Genomic DNA, 21,743 nt, shown 5'->3' on the forward strand with positions numbered 1-21,743 from the left:
TCCGCACAATTCAAGCCCATTTTTTAAAGGAAAAAAACAAGATTTTCCTGATTAGATAAGTTCTTTGAATTTTCTCTTGTTTCAGGATATTTATCTATGGTGCTTTATGTAACAAATAGATTTCAAGGGTAAGCTCAAGCTAGGAATTTTGCAGATAACTTTCTAGAAATACATCATAAATGACATCACAAGCTCTTAAGCTCTGCAGTCCTTCCAATTAGAAACCATCTCTAATGATCATTTCAAAACAATTCTAATGTAAGTAAATTAGAGAATGTGGCTGACCTTAAAAATATTTACATAACTTCTGCTTTGGTTTCTTAGTTCTAAAATGATCCATGCTCGTTATGGAAAAGCTACACTAAGCATAGAGAAAACTATAGAAATCATGTATAGAGAGATTTATTGGGGAGCTAACGGAGCTTGGATTCCCCTAAATGAATGTTTTCTTTCATAACTAATTTACACTCAGAGATTTGTGTCTTTTTCTATTAAAGGAGATTCTGGAATTGTATAAGCCTCTGGCCTCACCAAACATGGATCAGCCTCTGAAATCCCCTCCATGTCCACTGCTCCTACAGAGCCTCGCTTAGCATTTGAGATCTGTGTGTCTCCTTCTGGCACTCTCTCTCTCTCTCTGACACACACACACACACACACACACTCACATTCACACTCTCTGTCTTTGACACACATACTCACACACAAACACACCTTGTTCTGTCAAACACTTTTTTCACTTAATAATTTGTTGTGGATCTTCCTATCCCTCTTTCATTCACTTAATGAACAAATAGTATTGTGTACGTTCTTTCCACTTCTCCCTGAAAAAGAAGCATTTGTTTTCAAAGTGAGAAATGCCTCTCTGCTAATGATGAGGGGCCAAAAAGGCTTTTCTCTCCACTTCCTTCCTTCTCTTTTCATCCCCACACCCACTCTCATAAACATACCTCTAACTCCCAGTTAAGATTTGCTTCCTTCATGGAAATTGTGCTGTTTTGTAGTGGCCATGCAGTTTAACCCCAAAAAGAATTTTAATGATGAGAATTTGAATCCCCTCCAGTAGCCTGATCCTCGTATTCTCTGCTTATCAGCTCCTAAGACTCATTTGCTCATGACTGACTTCCCTGCCCATTCTGCTCACTTGTTCTCTGGGTTCCTCCTTGTATGGTGAAAACCTCACAGCCTTATTGCCACCCTCTTGGTAATCAGTTCCTTCTCTTCTGGGGACTTAACTGGAACTTCTCTCTCTCTTTAAGATATTGTTTCCCCTAGCTCTTCTTTGATGAAATTTGCTCATCTTCCTATACATTTCCAGGCAAAGGAGAGCAGGTATCTGGCTGATTTTTGTTTGGTTTTGTTTTGTTTTCTTTGTGAAATGTAAGGTAAAGACATCTACAGAGAATGAGAGAGTAAAGGTGAAGTCCAGTGGTTAAAATAGGGGAAGATACCCAGGTGGCTCTAGCGGTAGAGAATCTGCCTGCAATTCAGGAGACCTGGTGGGAAGATCCATTGGAGAAGAAAATGGCAACCCACTCCAGTATTCTTGCCTGGAAAAACTCTATGAGCAGAGGACCCTGGTGGGCTATAGTCCATGGGGTCACAAAGAGTCAGACATAACTGAGTGAGCACACACACGCAATATGAAATGGCCATTGAGAGACAGAGACAGGAGAGAGGTTGTGAAGCTAAAATGAGCTGCTGAGTAGCAGTGAGGACCACTTTATACGACCAATCACTAATGAGTGTTTGGGCTCCTAAATCTTCAATCTCTCCATCACCTCTTACCAGCTTAATTCTCCTCAACTTTTAAATATTGAGACTTCATATTATTTTATGGGTAATGTTCTTTGTTCACCATTAAGTATGATTTTATTTATTAACTTTTATTGAAGTGTACTTGATTTACAATGTTGTGTTAGTTTCAGGTGTACAGCAAAGTTATATGTATATATTCTTTTCAGGTTCTTTTCCATTATAGATTATTACAAGATATTGAATATAGTTCCATGTGCTATATTGTAGGTCCTTCTTATTTATCTATTTTATATATAGCATTGTGTATCTATTAATCCCAAACTCCTAATTAATCCCTCCCTCCCTCCCCTCACGTTATGAGTAATGTAATTCACTCTTTCACATCCTAGCCAATGTTGATCATGACATCCAAGTTTTTCCAACCACTTGTCATACCACTCACAAGCTCTACCTTGATAAATCCATGGCCATTTTGTACCTGATTTTTCACTTATCCTTTCATTTGCATTTGATACTATTCACTAACTTTCTTGAAATGTCTTACTCCATTGACATCTATAAAAGCGTCCTTCAGCCCCCTCTGTTTCCCTCTGATCTTTTCTTTTCACTCGCCGTTACTGGCTTCTCTTGTATCACCTGTCTGTGTTCCACTAGTGTCACTCAGGGATCTGTACGTAGTGGTTGGCTCACGAAACTTCAGAATATATGCTGATGACTTCCGACACATACACTTACTAAACATGCAGTTCTTTTCTAGATTCATATCAACTTCACTCAGCATTTTCAAAGATGCACTGAGTATCTTTCCTGTTAAAACTGTTGTTTCTCCACTCCCCATTTCCCACTTCCCAAAATGCACCCAAGTCCCACCAGCCCACCATCCTTTACCAGACCAGCAGTGGCACGTGCTATGCTTTTTCACATGCTGTTTATTCCTCAGGGAAACCCTTGCCTCCTTGCCCATTGGATGAACTGTGTTTCAAACTGTGTTTTCATGTGAATTACTGTGAAATCATAGGACCTCCCTCTTTAGTCTCACCGAGTTCTCTGGTCCCCTTTTGCTCTGTCCTAAATAAATACCTTCTTTAAACCTCATTCATAGGCTTTATCACCTTGGTTTGGTAATCATTTCTGTATAGATGTGTCTTCCTTACTACTCACAGACTTCCTGAGGATGGAGTGTAAAGTGTCACAAGAATGTGTCTAAAGTCTCATAACATAGGTTTTTCTAGAAGGTACCCGTGTTATGCAACATGTTTGGTTTCATGAACTATGAGAAAAGTAGACTTATAATCACTCTATCTCTAAGAATCCTTCACAAATAATCTCAAAGTCTACAGGGGGGATATTGAATATACACTTAAAAGCTCAGCTTCTCATCCTAAAGCCTTTGACTGGCAGTGATTGTCAGATGCCTACCCATCACTGCTGCTTCAAGATGTTAGCTATACCACTCCCAGGGCACTTTGTGGTATCACTCATGGTGACAAGTAAGCCTAATATGTGAATGTGTTCTCCAGAGCCCAAAGGGAGCGAAACACTATTGTCCTCTCCATTTCAATGGAAAGACCCTTCTTTCCCAACTTTAGCTAAATGGGCCCCCAGTACTACTTTACACATCCAGTGTTTGCCAGAAATATGTGTGACCGTCTTTTTGATTTTCATCTTTCTGCAATGGGGAAACTGAGGTTAGGTGAAGCTAAGTACATTTCTCGTGGTTTCTACTATGGCTAGGAGGAATTGCATTCTGGACCTAAACCCAAATCTGTCTAGGTTGCTCTATACATCCTGCTTTTAATTATCTCTTCCTCAAATAAGAATCATTTGAAGTGACTGGGCCTGAGCTCAAGCTGTTATCAGTAACAATGCTGTTGTAGAGCAACCCCCCCTTTCCTGTGTGAGGCATCACCCTTGCATCAAGCTGCAGTGCCTTTACTCTCTCTCTCTGAGGATAAGTTCTCCCAGGAACAATCCCCAGAAGTGTCTCTTCATCTCCCAGACTTCTGGCATCTCCTTCTCTATTGTCATCTGAAGTATCTTCAAATATTTGATTCCTTAAGTAAACACACTTAATTTCTAGCTGATATCTCTGCTGAATTACTATTTGCAATAGCACTCCTCAGAAAGAAATACTACATTCAAAACAAACAAAATTTTTTCCACTCTCACTGGTATACTGATGGAACTGAAAAAAAGTAGAAGTAAAATTCTTTTGGAGTAAGGCAAGGGTGAGTCAATGACAGAGAAACTGTGGAAGGCATCTCTCATTTTCTCACAGGATGGAGCAAGCGTAAGAACAGTAAGGGAGACTCCCTTTCCAGGAAGAAATGTACTTCATTATGACTTTATGAGATGGGTAAAATGCTTCAAATGGTTCAGAGAGTATAATTTTTTAAAAGATTAAGTAAGTTTCTAATCAGAGAAATATGATTAAATGAGAAGTCCTGAGACATATGTCATGGTTCCTTTTTGGTCTACCTTTGCCACAAATAAGAGGGAAAATTACTATAAGAGAAAATGAGAAGACTAATGCATTGCTTTGAGGAAACAGAAAAACATTATTGATGAATATGAGGAACTCTGTCAATATGAAAGCAGGTTTTAATATTCTGAGACAGTTGAAAGTAGAAAGTTGGTGAACAGAAGGTATTGAAAGTCTTGTAGGCAAAGAACAAATCATTTTCTAAGTGAGAATAGTATTCAATTCCAAAGTGGACATTAAATGGAACTTCAACTAAGACGTGGTCTCAATACAGTGACAAAATTAATATATGGACATTAATGTATTACCCTGTAATTGTGTGTCTTCAAATACAAAAGGAAATGATAGAAGACTTGAGATGTTTTCTTGGACAAACAAATATATTCCAGTACTGCTTGGAAACCAGGGTTCAACCTGGGATGGGAAGGAAAAGTGTTCGAATTTACGATCCTCCAAAACTGAATTTGCTTAAGAGCGTTGTCATGTGTTTAGATTCTATTTTGCTTTTCTTATTTTAACTAAGACACAGCACTAAAAATTGGCTTTTAATAACTTTGGTACCAGTTGAGGAGCAATTTCCCAGGAACTGGAGACAAATTCTAGCTCTGGACATTCTTCCTAAGGCCCAAAGTCTTGGTAAAATGCTTTGAATGGCTCAGAGAGTATAATCTTTTAAAGTGTCCCAATATGAACTTATGACACTTTAAAAGATTATGAGAGAAAAACTTCTTGGAAACTACAGTAAGTTGACAAACGTTTTCTGTAACATTTGTTAGGAAAAAACACTCATTTCCATTTCCTTGTTTCCCTTTTTCAAAAGTTAAGCTATTTCATTATCAAAATCTTGTTTTCTCATCTCAACTGGGATGTGATAAGAATAAAGTGAGTGAAAATGTGAAAGCATTTTGTAAATGTAGAGGGCTAAATTGCTTGCATACATATGTGCTTAGTCGTGTCCAGCTCTTTGTGACCTCAAGGTCCATGGGATTTTTCAGGCAAGAATTCTGGAGTAGGTAGCCATTTCCTCCTCCAGAGCATCTTCCTGACCCAGGGATCGAACCCACATATCCTGCATGTCCTGTATTTTCAGGCAGATTTTTTACCACTGAGCCACCTGGGAAGCCCAAAGAGGGTAAAACACTATTCTTATGATGATGATGATAGTGAGATTAGCTTCAGCCTCAAAGTCTTCTTATTTTTTCTCATAGTTACTAGCTTCCTCTTTGAATCTTGTTATTTAATTTTGAGTCGTGGTAACTGTGGAATGTTTTGATCTTTTTTTTTCTGTTAGGAAAAATAAGTTGCATTGTTGCAGGAGCAGCTGTTTACTATTCTCTGGGCAATGTCTGAATAGCTGGCTAGGAAAACAGCAAGTTCTTAGGCAACAAGAAGGCCTGTCTCAACTCAGCTGCTGCACTTTGAGGTGTTTGAAGCTCAGAGTAGGCAACCTGGGTGAAGTCATTTAAATGAGCTATGTATCTTTCATCTCTAAGTTCAGCTCATAGTTTTTAGCTTTATAATTCTAAAAGTATAATCAAATCTCGAAACTAAACGAGACAGAGACAGGTTGGTGGACAGAGAGACCAAGCTGTGTTTCCCAAGCTATCACCATGCCTAATATATGACATATGACTCCTTCCATTCATTTTGAAGATTTTAAAAGCTTCCACTCTATGTAAATATCAGGTATATGTCTAGATAAGAAGATCTTGCTGTGTATGTTCACCTTGAACTCTATTTTTGTAATAAGGTATAACACCAGACACTGCAAAAAAACAGAGGCACAAGTCTGTAAGCTAAAATCAAACTCTAAGGCACAAGAATTAAAACTCTTATAAAAGAAGAGGGACAAAGATCTCCTCCCATTTGAGAGGCATCCATTTGTTGGACAGATGTCTATCTACAGGAGAGGAGAAATGGGGCAATAAACTCAGGCTCCTCTTGTTTGATAAGTAAGAGACACTTTTGAGTAGGACACTTTCTTACTCAAAAGTTTTCTCTTCCATCACTGGGAGGATTTGCCCCAAGTTCCACAAGAGGTGGAATTAGAGAACACTGGAAGATGCAGGCTGTCCTTTGGAAGATGTGAGTGATAGGTGCAAAAGGATTCCTTCTGCCTCCGTGAAAATAATAATCCTAGAAGCTCCAATCCAGGCCACTTTGGCGGCCCCAGGAGGAGTACGACAACGCTAGTGGGTGTTGGTGAAGGAGGGCACCAAGCCTGGAAGGGAAGGGTGACATCTGGGTGGAAATTATAACAGATTTTATCATTTTAACATTAAAAAAACATAAGGCATCCAGGAGCCTGCAAAGAGAAGAAAGAGAATTCAGAGTCTCAGGGTTTCCACTGAACAGACTTTCTGAGCTCAAGGTATTATCTTTCACCTTTGGAATCATTGTCTTCTCCTAGATTTAAATGACTTCAGCAATCACATTTGAAAAAAAAAGGTGTCTTTCTTGTTATGCAAAAGGAAGAATAACATCAGCCTCTTGATTCAGAAATTTGTAAATTTGTGACACTACTAAAGGAAGCAAAATTCTTGGCTTGGAAGATAACATGAATGAACACATTTGTTTAAGAGTTGTTGAGCAGATTATGTGTTCTTTATGCTCTAGATCTGTTCACTGGGTGGCCAAAAAGCTTGTGCAGATTTTTTTTTTTCAAGATCTTATGGAAACTAACATTTTGGCCAACCCAACAGCTTTCTGACAGAACTTGGGTCTCTCATAGGGACTTCCAAACCTAAGCTGGGTTTGGGAATCCAATGCCTCAAAAGTCCTTTTTTTTTTCCTCAAGCAAGCCTTCCCATTTCTAGTTTGATTAGAAACAATTTCTTTAATGGGTGTGGGGAAAGTACCAGCAAAATGGGCATTTTCAGCTCTCACTGAAAAAGGCTCATAGCATTCTAATGTCTACCTTCTAGGTAAAATGCATCTTAAGGCTCTTTTTACCATTTTTGTACTTGTGAGGAAAGTGAGACTTGACCCACAAAGTGTATAAATATCTTGGGATTCTGGGATAAGCAGCAATAAGTAGAACCATGTATTCCTTTTTTCCCCCTCCAGTGAGGAAGGGTTACTTTTTAAAATAAATTTTCCTTAGATCACTAAAGATCAGTTAGCAAATATCTGCAATTTTTTTCAGGCTATCATATTGAAAGACTGTCTTTGAGTCAGGCTCATTTTCAGACAAAACAGTCCTGATATACACTATTTGATCACTTATGTTTCCAGAAGTCATCACCGTAGTCTCCCATTATTCCTACATCATCTTCATATGTATATCCCCTTTCTTAATTATTATATGTAACTATGGTTTTTGCTATTTAAAAGTAGTATCAAAATCTATGACTTATTGAAATGCATTGTCTTAGGAAGAAAGTAATATCTTTCACCTGAGGTCTCCAGGCTAATCACTTGGTGATTATGAAGTGATGCAGAAAGGATTTCATCATCAATGGAGTGGCCCCTCTAAACTTCAGATTTATGTTCAAAAACCAGAAAATACATAAAAGACATCTCTGTTTTGATTATCCGGTACTTAACATATACCCAGTTCACAGTCTATAACCTGTAAATATTTAAGAATGAGTACGTGAATGAAGGTGAAGTCAACACATGTAAGTTAAGTACAAGAAAAAAGTGATTTGCAAATATGCTGAGTGATCATGGATTAAAGTCTTTGAAGAACAGAGAACATTTTTTAAAAATTCAATTGCAGGCTTACAATATTCTAAGGCTAAATTTCTCTTTTTTGAGTACCATTCATTGGCAATAGAAATTATTTTCTAAGCAAGTGTGGTAGAAAGTAGTAAGACTTTGTTTGAATATGATCTTAAAGGTCAATCTGGTTTATATACACCCCACAAGAAAGCTCACTTCCCTCAAAAGTTTTCTGAATTATATTTCTTAATGGCTCAGACTCCTGCATCAAACAAAGTAAATTATCTTTTGTCCAGTGATATTTTAGCCATGTTATTCATGTCTTTTCACATTGGTAAAATGCTCTTTGCAGGGAATAAGCCAGCAGGGCTGAGTTCTGGTATGGGTTCAGCTACCCACTCATCATATCTCTGAACTTCAATTTAATCCTTCTTAACATCAAAGAAGCTCAGGCTTCCCTGGTGGCTCAGATGGTAAAGAATCTGCCTGCAGGGCAAGAGACCCAAGTTCAATCCCTGGGTCGGGATGATCCCCTGGAGAAGGGAAGGGCAACCCACTCCAGTATTCTTGCCTAGAGAATTCCATGGAAGTGGAGCTTGACGAGCTTTAGTCCATGGGGTCGCAAAGAGTCGAACTGAGCAACTAATACTTCACTTCCCTAACATCAAAGATGCCTCTTCTGACAGCCTTACAGGGCTATTATGAAGTTCAAATTGAAGCAGATAAAATACTGCAATCCACATAACTCACATGTGCAAAATTATAATTTTCTTTATTTTTTAAACTGTTTGTTTCAATCTAGGACCCCCATCCACCTTTTGGAAAATAATTTAATCCAGTTGACTGTAGGAAATCTCAGCCACTTTGGTGTTTGCTCAGACAGTTTCTATTTTCAGTGCAGTCACTTGCAGGAATTCTCTCCTCTGTCTTCTTCCCATAGCAGCACCTACAATCTGTGAAGCAGATTTGTGAAGAAATCCGGCTGGAGTAGAGTTGTCAGATGTGCTAAATAAGAATATAGAATGTCTGCATGTGTGCTAAGTCATTTCAGTCGTGTCCAACTCTCTGTGACCCCATGGACTGTAGCCCACCTGGGATTCTCCTCTGTCCCTGGGATTCTCTAGATAAGAACACTGGAGTGGGTTGCCATGCCCTCCTCCAGGGGATCTTCCCAACCCAGGGATCAAACCCAGGTCTCTTAGGTCTCCTTCATTGACTGGTGGGTTCTTTACCACTAGCACCACCTGGGAAGCCCATAGGATATCCAGTTAAGTTTAAATTTCATAAAACAACAAAATATTTCATGGGAAATACTTTTTAAAAAACTACTCTGCATCTAAAACTCAAATTTATCTGGATGTCTTATGCTGTTTTGGCAACTTTAGGAGGAAAGCATCAAGTTGCAATAATCCATCATCTTACACTGCCATTAGCACCAGTATAATCTAATCCTTATGGTCTTTTCATTGGCTTACATCTTCACTGGCAGTCACTGAAGCTTCTAGGTCCCTCTTCTCATCTCTTGTCCCCAGATTCATGTGATAAATACTGCATTTTCCTCAATCTGACAGCAAAGCATTCTTAAATCCACAGAACTCTAGTTAACCATTTTTATATCATTCTCAGGAATGCAGGAAATTTCTGATTGTGCTTTCGCAACACTCTGGGGTTGAGGTGTCTGTCTAAGGACCCCCCTACCTAGACAAAGTCCCAGCTGGGTGCCTTGAGACTCTGCAGAAATTCTCTTCAAGACTTGCCCCTTCCCCAGGTTTAACTCAGGGGATAAGGCCTCTCTGCCCTTTGATGTTCAATCTGGGCAGTTCGATAGATGATGAGTGATGATGAGTTTCCCCAAGAGGAGGCACAACATTCAGGCTTTCCCTGATCCCTTCCCCATTTTTCCTCAGGACCTTCATCTGCTATTATCTACCTTTATCTACTATTCCCTGGGTGGGGGTGGGAGTGGGGAGTTTGGAAGAGGTAAAGGAATAGGTTATACCATCTTTTCATCTTCCCTCTTTAACATTTATGGCATAAGATTTTATGCCTTGATTCTGTTTTTTTCTCAAACATTTTGTAATGAAAACTTCAAGAGATTTTGTGATATACACCCATAGATTTCACCGTTAAAAATTTCACTCTACTTGTTTATCATGTATCTATCCATCTACCTACTGCTCATTTCATCCGTCAATCCATGTTGCTTTTTGAGACATTTCAAAATAAGTTACACAAAAGGAATTAATCTTAACTTTTTAAAAATATATTACTAGAAATACTAGCCTTGCAATTCAAAGCTTTAGTTTTCAGGATGGCCTCTAGAGTTTGAAGAGTCTATTTTGAAATTCAAAGGCTGAATAGGGACTGTTTTTCCTTTTGCATTCAATGACAAACTTGTTCAGCCCTGAGACCAAAGGTATTTCTCACTGAGCAAAAAAGGATTAGTTACATGAAACAAAGAACCGTGTATGTTTGGCGGAATCACCAGTTAATATTTCAGGACATTAACTTATAAGATATAATAAAGCACTATACAAATGTAGGAAATATTATTGAAAACCACACTTATACCTTTTAAAAAATCCCCTATAGCATGTGTAATCATTGATATTATGTATCTACTAAATATTAACTATCATTAGGAGAAAAAAATTTAAGGAGTTTGCAGGGAGAGAAATTAATACTGATCATTTAAACAAAATAAAGGTGAAATATTTACCTATAAAATGAATAAAAATAAAATACATTCAAACAGAACAGCTTTTTAAAAATGGGTAGATACTCCTTGATCCTTTCTTATTTGGAGACAAAAATATATATCTTTGTTTATCCCTGTGGTCTTTCTCCTCTGGATTGTGTTCTAAGAAGTAGCAGTATACTATGATTTCCTACGAAATAAAGATTTATACATAAACAGATTTTTTTTAAATGTATATATCACTAGCCTGTGCTCTAAAGATACTATGTTAGTTCCCAAGGCTAAAATGATATTGACTCTACCTTCAAGAAGCTTACAACCTTGAGAAAGAAAGGTACATAAAATGACGATTTTATGATAAGTGCAGAAATTGATGCCTCACACAGCAACCTGGGATCACAAAGGAGGAGGTAACTAACTCCTCTGGCAAACCAGAGAAGCCTTCAAAGGGGCTGGTGGTCAGACTGGATCAGATGGGTTACTGATTTGGGCAGTGTTGAGAAACCTTTAGACTGAAAGTTTCATAAAGTCTGCAGTTTCATAAAGACTAGAGAATAGTCGGCAAAATCCAATTTGCCCTATGATGTAACTGAGATTCACTAAAAACTAAAAGTGTGCAGTGGAAATAGACATGCATGTACTGCATGGAAGAAGGGCTTTAAATTCCAACCTGGAGGGAAACAAGCCTGTATCCCCCCAGGAGGATGTGGAATTTGGGACATGCCTCTCAGGGGATTCATCTAGTCCAAGCCCAGGTCTGGGGGATGAAACAGAGGTCATTTACTAGTTTGGAAGCCAAGAAGTTGATGTTCCTGATCCTGAGATCTTTTTTAAACTCTTGAGTACCCATTTCACCAACATTGCAGATTTAGTTTGGGATTGGGAGAAGGCTTTCCATGTGTCTGAGCACTGCATGGACTTGCACAGGTACTAAAATAGTTGGCACTATTTTAGGTTTAAGAAATATGGAATAAACACAGCAGACAATAAAAACATATAGGGTATGGCATAGAGTGCTATGGAAAAAATATAGCAGGAAAGGGCTGAGATGGAGAGCAATTTTAAATAGGAGGCCAGGTAAGAGCTCAATAAAGAGATGACCTAGAAGTAATTACCCATTGAAGGGGAGGGGATGAGCCATGGGGTTATCTAAGAGAAAGACAGTTCTGAGCAGACAGAACAGGGTGTGTACATGACAGGTTCATGGACCAGCAGTGTGGCCAGGGCAGGGTGGAGTAAACAAACAGGAGGATACTGAGAAAGAGGTCAAGGGAGCGCAGGCAAGAGCATGGAGGACCTGTGGGCCACTATAGCTATAAAGTGTTCTGCTTTCACTCCGAGTGAAATAGGAAGCCACCGAAAGGTTCTGAGCAGAGGAGTGACATGAAATGACATATTTTAAAAGCTTGCAGTGGCTACCGGACTGAGAAAAGATGGGAAAGGAGCAAGAGTGGAAGCAAGGAAACTGTTAGGCTATTGCAGTAATGCAGGTGGGAGATGATGGTGGCTTGGTCGGTGCTAAGATGCTAAGCATCCTGCCAAGGTCATGTAACCAGTACAGGGTCGAACTAGGATTTGATGCAGGGACAGATATCAGTCACTACTTGATGCTCTTTTAAGAATTTTCATGTGAACAAAATCAGGAAGCAATTATTGACATTTCCATTTTGAGAATTTATAAAAAGGCATGTTTATTTCATTCTTTCCTTAAACTGGGAAAACTCTTGGCTTTTGTGGCAACATGCTGCTTTCCTTTCTGGATGTATTTTCAGAGACCCTAAAAAATATCCGATGAATTGGGTAAAGCTGCGAAGAAAAAGTTAGTCAAGGGTGACTCCAAGATTCTTAGTCCAGGGCATGAAAGTTGTCACTGATTGTGATGGGGAAGACAAGTTTTGTGGGGGAAGATCAGGAAATAACTTTCATACAAGTGGTGAAGGAGGTATCTATTAAGCATCCAAACAAGAATGATATAATATAGGTGTTTGCAATTAATATAGGTGTTTGGAGTTCAGAGTTGTGGTTCATTCTACATGCCCCAGGTGAACTGATTATTAAGCAGTTTGATCACCATGAGTTGTTAAATGTTTTGGACATTACTTTTGATAATATCTATTAAGTGGTATTAGAGTTGTCAGTCTAACCCATTCAATACATAATGTACACATCCAGGTTTATTTTTACTAAAAAGCCACTTTGATTATGTAATTCCTTTGCTCAGAGGTCTTCAGTAGCGCCCCATGGCCTATGTAATAAAGTTAAAATTTCTTAGTCTGAAATTAAAAGCTTTTCCCAATTTGATCCAAATCAACTTTAGGTAGAGCACATGAGCCCCTCATTAGTTACACTGGGCTTGTAAGAATCCTTCATACTTAGGCTTGCCCATCTCTGTTTCCTTTAAGTTGCTCCCCTTAACAGGAATATATCTCAGCTCTTACCATCTATGAACATCCAATCCATCCTTCAAGGCCCAGCAAAAACTCCAACTCCTGCCATAACTACGAAGGCTCAGAATGAGCTCCTTCTGAATCCTTACAAGCATGCTCATATATACGTGTGTTTCATTGAAAGTAGGAACTTGTATTTTCCTTTGGAACCCACTTATGGCCATGTGCATAGTAAGCAATATGTAAATGACCTCTCCTAAGGCCATATTATTATTAATATCTAAGCTCTTATATGTGTTATTATGAACGGCAACCCTAGGAAGAGGACACCTCTACTATCCCTAGTTTAATATGTGGAATTTGAGACCTAAGGGCCTTAAGAATCATTCCCAAAGTTATAAGCAGTGAATGGTAGAGATGAAATATGAATCCAAATGACTGCTTTCCAAGGGCAGATGTTTTAGTCACCACTAGATACTCTGTCTCCTAGTTAGATAGCTTAGAGTAGGTAAGTACTCCTGCTTCGAGTGGGTAGCCTATCCCTTCTCAAGCAGATCTTCCCTACCCAGAAATAGAACTGGGGTCTCTTGCATTGCAGGTGGATTCTTTACCAACTGTGCTATCAGGGAAGCCCCCTTAGATAGCACATTCACTTAAAATCCATGCAAATAGATCCAGAAAGCAAAGGAAGTTTTTCAACCCCCATTCTAAAAGGATATTGAAGAAAAATCCATGTTTATTTCACATACCAAAGAATCTCTCCAAGCATTTATAGAAATGTGATGATTTCTCTTGGACTAATTTTGAGGGAGTTAACATCAACCGGAATGACAGTTCCTGAACACTGACTGGTAGCTCCTTGGTCCTTTACTTCACCGTATTTCCCTATGCTTGTTATTTTCCTCTAGATATTAATATTATTTTAGTCACTTGAGAAATGAGAACTCCTCAAACTTGCTTTAGAAACATGGAGTGACATGTCCATTTCTCTGAAAGTTATTGCAGCTACTAAGGCTTCTCAGGGAACAAAGTTCGACTAAAAGCCAGACACTGAAAGTATACAGCATATGTGAGGCAGTGGAGGTGAGGCGAAAAGAGCAGGTATAACAGAAAATATCCAGTTTATTCCTAGGCCTGTACTAATGCAAATTCCTTTTTTTCTCCCACCAAACGTGGGGCACTCCAGAAGAGTTATTATTTATTCATAAATCACCACATGGCTCTCTGGATCTACTAGAAAATCCATTTGTTGTTAAACTGCCATGGTAGGAGAGGCAAAAAATAATATAATGAAAAATGCAAAAATACAGGATTTTGACTCAGTAGAATCACTCACACCCTGATGGACTACACCAATGAATGTTCAACAGGATACCCATACAGAGAGGACCTACAGACAGCAATGCCTGGCAAGCAAATGTTCTTTCTAACCACATCTTTAGGACAGTGCTACCACATGCACTCATCTCACACGCTAGTAAAGTAATGCTTAAAATTCTCCAAGCCAGGTTTTAGCAATACGTGAACTGTGAACTTCCAGATGTTCAAATTGGTTTTAGAAAAGGCAGAGGAACCAGAGATTACTAACAGACTGCTAACATCTGCCGGATCATCAAAAAAGCAAGAGAGTTCCAGAAAAACATCTATTTCTGCTTTATTGATTATGCCAAAGCCTTTGACTGTGTGGATCACAATAAACTGTGGAAAATTCTGAAAGAGATGGGAATACCAGACCACCTGACCTGCCTCTTGAGAAACCTGTATGCAGGTCAGGAAGCAACAGTTAGAACTGGACATGGAACAACAGACTGGTTCCAAATAGGAAAAGGAGTACGTCAAGGTTTTATATTGTCACCCTGCTTATTTAACTTACATGCAGAGTACATCATGAGAAACGCTGGGCTGGAAGAAACACAAGCTGGAATCAAGATTGCCGGGAGAAATATCAATAACCTCAGATATGCAGATGACACCACCCTTATGGCAGAAAGTGAAGAAGAACTAAAGAGCCTCTTGATGAAAGTCAAAGAAGAGAGTGAAAAAGTTGGCTTAAAGCTCAACATTCAGAAAACTAAGATCATGGCATCCAGTCCCATCACTTCATGGCAAATAGATGAGGAAAGAGTGGAAACAGTGGCTGACTTTATTTTTCTGGGCTCCAAAATCACTGCAGATGGTGATTGCACCCATGAAATTAAAAGACACTTACTCCTTGGAAGGAAAGCTGTGACCAACCTAGATAGCATATTAAAAAGCAGAGACATTACTTTGTCCACAAAGGTCCATCTAGTCAAGGCTATGGTTTTTCCATTGGTCATGTATGGATGTGAGAGTTGGACTATAAAGCAAGCTGAGCGCTGAAGAATTGATGCTTTTGAACTGTGGTGTTGGAGAAGACTCTTGAGAGTCCCTGGACTGCAAGGAGATTCAATCAGTCCATCCTAAAGGAGATCAGTCCTGGGTGTTCATTGGAAGGACTGATGTTGAAGCTGAAACTCCAATACTTTGGCCACCTGATGCGAAGAGCTGACTCATTTGAAAAGACCCTGATGCTGGGAAAGATTAAGGGCAGGAGGAGAAGGGGACGACAGAGGATGAGATGGTTGGATGGCATCACCAACTCAATGACATTGGTTTGGGTGGACTCTGGGAGTTCGTAATGGTCAGGGAGGCCTGGGGTGCTGCGGTTCATGGGGTCGCAAAGAGTGAGACACGACTGAGCGACTGAACTGAACTGAACCGCATCCACTGGATTATTCTTACTAAAAATATAGATAAGGTTGAAGGGAACTTTGACCGTATATAACTGTGCTTTGAGTATGTGTGTATTTGGGAGGAGGCGTTGGGAGAGAAAAGAATACATTTTTATGTTATTGTCTTTTTTTTTTTTTTTTTTTGATAAGTGGATTTGACAGTTAATGAAGTGTCAGTCTCCAGGAAACCCCTGCTTATATTCCTTAAAATCAATTCACACATGAGTCATTTTACCTTTAGAACTCTGAACAATTTGTTTCTCACTTGTATTTTGGATATTGCCTTAAGGAGATATCATTCTATTTCACTCAAGTGTACCCCCTAAACAGACCAAGAAACCAGCAGAACGTACACACACACACAAACACACATCCCAGATGGAGAGACCCACAGATATCAGAGGTGTGGACAGTTCAGGAAGCAGAGGGAATTCGGTGTGGCAGGAACACAAGAATCGAGATGGAGAGCTTAAGGAGACAAAGCAGAGTCAAATCCTAGCCACCCATTCATTCCCTTTTAAAGAGTTTGAATTTCAGGAGTTTTAGGATTTATCCTACGTATATGTTGATATCAAATAGAGAGGTATAAAAAAAACGTAAACTAAGTAACTAAATTCTTTTCTCCTTTCAGCCACACATTCTTTCCTTTCTATATTCTTGCCTCTTCCTTTGTTCCCTTTCCTCCAAGTCAAGAATGAGGTCTTCTGCTCCATCACGGCCCCTGTGTGTAGCTCAGAGCATCTGCTTTCCGTGCTTTTATCTGCACTTCCTATCAAGTGCTCCATTACCTCAGTTCCCCGTAAAACTACAAGCCAACTCATTAAAGCTGAATGTTAGTGAAAAAAAAGATTTTACTTCCCTGGAGTTATGGAGAAAATGTGGACCAACTACAGAAAAAACAGTCTTGAGACTTTACGCTTGAGAACCAAGTTTAAACTTCCTGCCAATATAGATTAATTTCCCAAACAATACCCAATAACTTTGTAATGAATTATTTTCTTTTTTAGTTTCACAAGAATTAGTAGCACTTACAGAATTATGCATGACATTAAATTTCACACAGTTGAGCTGATACACATAAGACATTGCCAGAAAATCCAGCCCTTAGGGAAGCAAGTACCCCGAGTCATCAAAAAGTCAACAGTTACTTAATTGATCTGGGAAATACAGTGAAGTTATGGCAGTTCGGCAACTGAGGAAAGACTTGGTGTGCCTAGGCTAGTCTGTGGTAACTTCCTCCTCCAGTGAGAGAAACTGCCAGTAAAGGAAGAAAGACAATTTACATACCATAGCAAGGCTATCTGCCTTGTGTGTTAGTCACAACCTGCCAGCTTGAGACATCCTGGGAAATCCCTAGCTGGAAGAGAAGAAAAGTTATCGTCGCAGTTGCTTTTAGCCTTATTCTGTATAATTCACATACAGAGTCACTTCTGTACAGTTTCAGTGAAAAATTGTTACTGTTGTTTTCTGTCACAAGTTAACTATTTTTGTAGTAGTTTTTAAATTACATATATTTTGCTCTCACTTTAAAACACATCTTCTTCTTTTTTTCTTTCTGCTCTCCAAGCCTCCAGGAAAAACAGCTTCTGTGGCACATTTCTTCCAGAGCACAACTAGAATGAGTGGTGCAGAAAGTTCTACGGATCATGCAGAGGTAAGAACACATTTCTGGGAGATGAATCGACCATACGTAGCATCAACAGCATTGGTAATGGCTAATTATGCAATGATTAATAAGAACAGAAATGGCTAGTTTGCTTTCTTTAGCTAAGATATGCTCTATATATTTCAACAATGCTCTTCAATAAAGAAAAAATATCGAGGTGACTGGTTGCATTTTCTTTGACACCTCTGTGCTACATTTCTTTTTTTTTTTTTTTACAAAGTGAGAAATAAAATCCTGCCCTTTCAGCTTTTCAATTCTATGTTTCATATTTTGCTCTTGACTTAAAAATGAATTTGGTTTAATGTAAAATTTAAGAGAATATTATATTGATGTGCTTAGAAATAAAATCTATTACAGCAGTAGAGTATCTGTGTTAAAATATACATGCAATTAATATCACATTCTTTGTTCTGTTACTGTTTACTGCAACAGATACTAATTGAAAGTGCTTTCTTAAAGTATTTTTTAATGATAACTAAGATATAATAGGAAACAGACTCTTTCGTCCATTCAGGTATTTAATTTGGCGGTCCCAGAACTTGAATCTCTTAAAAGCTGATCTAGGCATTAGGTTAAATGAGAAAGCAAGGTCTGAATACTTTGCACATAGATTACATCTTATAGGGAGTAATTTTTCTTTAAAGGAGCCCTTAGAAGGACCAGTGACCTAAAAATCTTTCTATGCCTTTATTAGCAAATAAGAAGCACAGCAAAAACAAGTGAAAAGTTTCTCCAAAACTTTGTATTTGACTGTTTTGTTTCATTTTAATACACATCCAAGTCATATGAATGGTGGTAAAATGTTAATTAATCTCCACAGAAATTCTTAGTGATATATTTATGACTTGTAAGTCATACCTATTGCTGTGCTTTATCTGTCTTGCAGATTTAATATATTTACTAAATCATTTTATAAATAATTTTATAAAGAATTATCTAAAAATAACTTTTAAAAGAAAATCAAGGGTCAAAATACTTCATAATCTTTCAGAGAAAATTGTATATGGAAAAAATGCAAACTGTCTGATTACTCTCAGTCTAAATTCCCAGAAGGCAGGGTCATACAAATGTCTGTTGGTCACAGAATTTTTTTTGTCTTTGTTGGGAATAGAAAAAAGACTTTTTGAGGACCCCAAATTCAAGTTCTGAACCATGGTGTGGAATGGAGGAACCTTGAACTTTAATATGAATCATGAAAATCAGTGGTATTTATTAAAAATAGAGGTGGGATAAATAGGTGAAGCAGAGAGAATTTTAAGACAGTGAAAACATTCTCCAGGCTCTTATAATGATAGATACATGTCATTACACATTCATCTACAGCCACAGAATGCACAACAGCAAGAGGGGATCGTAATGTAGGCTGTGGATTTGGGTGATAATGCTGTGTCAATTCAAGCTCATCTATTAACAAATATACCCCTCTGGTAGAGGATGCCAACAGTGGGGAAAGCTACCCATGTGTTGGGGCGATAGATATATGGGAAATCGCTATACTCCCCACTCAGTTTTGCTGTGAACCTAAAACTGCTCTAAAAAGTAAAGTCGATTAAAAAGAAGATAGAATGCTATAGCTCCCTTTAAGAAAGTCTGATCAATGTTCTGGGTGCCCTATGTTTAGCAACCCCCCAGGGTGAATGCACCCTAGTGGTGAGCGAACCACTAGTCTAAAATCCAGGTTTACTGCATCTCTGCTCCTTTAGCCCAGCACACACGAAGGAGGGTTGGTTCACAGCATTTTCCAAATCAACTATGACTAATTTTTTGTCTATTCTGACCCAGAATAAGTTCTGTCCCTTAGAAGTCTTCCTGAAAAAACAGAAATCTCAATTGCAGGACCCAACATACTTGTCACCTGGAAACTGATATCACTTCTGGCACTGGGCTAAACCAGTCCGAGGTCAACAAGCAGGTATAATCATTCTGATTTTTGTTGACCTACAGAAGAATGCCTCTTTTTAAATGCAGTCTTAGTTAACACATGTGTCTGAATAGGAAGAAACTAAGAAAACTAAGAACAGCATCTATAGAGGTGTAAAACACCATGGAACCCTAAAACACTGAGACAAAAGTTAGCAAAGATAGAAAAATAATTTTATAAATCATCTCTAATGAAAAAAGTCCTTGAAATTCCATGATGATTACAAAACAACACTTCTTGTAACATTTCTGGAAAAGGTCAACAGGTTTTGAAAATATTTCTATTGTTCATGAATACCCTTAAGCAATTTCTTGGTTCACAATAATTATTGAGCCTGAAACTAAATGGCAGATTTCCAGACTACCCTCATCGTCCAATTCATTGTATTACTTTATGATTCAGCCATGCAGTGGTTTTAAGACTATTGAGTTAGAACAGAGAAAACAGTACTTTAGTGAACTTTGCTGGTGATCGCTTTAGACAGATGGTAGGCAGTTTCCAGAATTTTTGTGCTTTCTTTCAATGAATAATATTTTCTTAAAAATAAAAGTGATTAATTTTTCACTATGCCAATGATTGATTATTAATCTAAATTTGTCACCTAGCAACTTTATACATAGGGCTGGTTAAAATTACACAACACCAGATAACCTATGCTCACCTCTCTAAGATAATCATATGATGGTCACTGAAGTAGTTAATATATTATTATTGTTTCAGAATGAGATTGTCTCTGTGTAATGTACTGTGTCAGCCTCTTTTCCTTGGTTCTATCACTCTTCTGACTTTTGTCAGGGCCACTCCAAATCATGGGCATGTCTACGTAAATGAATTTTTTTTTTAATTTTACCAGGTAAATACCGAACATGTATCTATGAAACTTACCTGATTTCTATATACATTATATTCTGTATTTTCATGTTTTGGGGAAAATGATTGAAATCCAAATTCATAAAATTCTAATTTCTTGCTTACCTCTTATATAGATACATTTGTAATTTATTCAATTATTGTCTAGGTAGTTAATTTATATAAAAGAGTTTCTAAAATATAAAGCTTTTTCATCAACAGTTCTCTATGAAAGAGATAATATTTTAGCAAATTTTTATAAATTACAACATGAGAGCTTGTGAAAGGGCAGCATTTCTCCTGTTTACTTGATAGACTATCCTGCTTTGCTCTTTTTTTTTAAAGTGTGCTCAGTCGTCAAGAAGAAAGAACTTAAATTCTCTTGAAGAAAAGATAAGATGTCTGGAAAAGCAGAGAAAAGAGGTAATTTTGTAATATTGGATGAAGCAACATGGGCCCTGGATTAACGCTGAGAATAAAAGAGGCACATAGGGCCTCTGTTTTTGTTATTGGTTGCAGCATTTATCTTTAGAATGATAGACTGCATTATACTGAGAGCAAATGCTTATTTCTTACTCACCTACATATCTCTTACTCGGTCTCTCAGCGCTTGTGCAAATGAATAAAAACTGACAAACCCATAAATTCAATAATTATCATTTAATTTTTTTAATTAGATGTTTCTTCCACATGGGCCAAGTGAGTTTATCATCTGGGCTGTTAATGCTCTGCAACTTGACACACCTTGAAACTCAAACTGTCAAAGGCTTTATTGTATAGTTGACTTGGGTACTATGACATCATGAGTTGGCATCTGACCAACAGGGTTTAAGGAACATTATCACAAAAGAAGTTTGTTTTAGAACGTCATTGGGTATGAAATGGATATTATTTTGAGTTCTATTTTTCTGAGTTTAATGAATATTAGAACTTCTTTATTCTCCTTGACAGAGGAAAAGGTAAAAAAACACCAATTTTGGCACTATGTTGTCAATTTGGTACTTCCTTTTCTAAATCATTTTCTACAGTACAGCCTTTCTGTTTTCGTCTATGGTGTCCTCCACCCTTCTTTGATACTGCATAAAATAGCGTGCTCTTCTGGAAAAGTACTGAACTTCAGCAAAGTAATGTTACCAGAGCATAGAAATGTTAGTCCTTAGAATGACAGCAGCTCAAGGATCTTTATAAAATAATATTAGTCTTATACTAAAAAGTCATATCTATTTCTAGCATAAGAGTTACCTAGCTACTGCTACTCTGGATTAGATATTTTGTTTTGTAACTAAGAGAATGTTTTGTTATCTTTTTAGTCATTCTGTCCATCTTCTCCATGTCTGTCCTATATTTATAGCTGTTGGAATTTCTTTTAATGTGGAAAGCGTAGACTTCCCTGACTAGAAAACTAAAAAGAGGTCATAGTGTTTTTCCTTTCATCTATTTAGCACATAGTTTTGAAGTTTGAAACAAAGTTGCAAATTGTTCGCAGCCTAAATTGCTTCTAAAATTGTCTTATGACAAAACTATTATTCCTTGAATAATCTAAGCTTTCAAAAAAGTGATATTATC

The 21,743-nt window shown here is 37.9% G+C and overlaps 1 protein-coding gene across 2 annotated transcripts in view; it reads left to right on the forward strand.

Moving 5' to 3' along the window:
- Window positions 1-21,743, forward strand: part of TNIP3 (TNFAIP3 interacting protein 3) — a 112,368-nt gene that overhangs the window by 53,023 nt on the left and 37,602 nt on the right. For both annotated transcript variants that reach the window (XM_081566108.1, XM_081566182.1), the window contains 2 exons: window positions 17,309-17,395; window positions 20,523-20,600. In XM_081566108.1, coding sequence (XP_081422234.1) covers window positions 17,309-17,395; window positions 20,523-20,600 — 165 coding nt within the window. The remainder of the gene's footprint in view (window positions 1-17,308; window positions 17,396-20,522; window positions 20,601-21,743) is intronic.

Source organism: Giraffa tippelskirchi, chromosome 1 (assembly GCF_054371585.1).
Source record: "Giraffa tippelskirchi isolate mGirTip1 chromosome 1, T2T-mGirTip1v1.2.pri, whole genome shotgun sequence".
Lineage (NCBI taxonomy): Eukaryota > Metazoa > Chordata > Mammalia > Artiodactyla > Giraffidae > Giraffa > Giraffa tippelskirchi.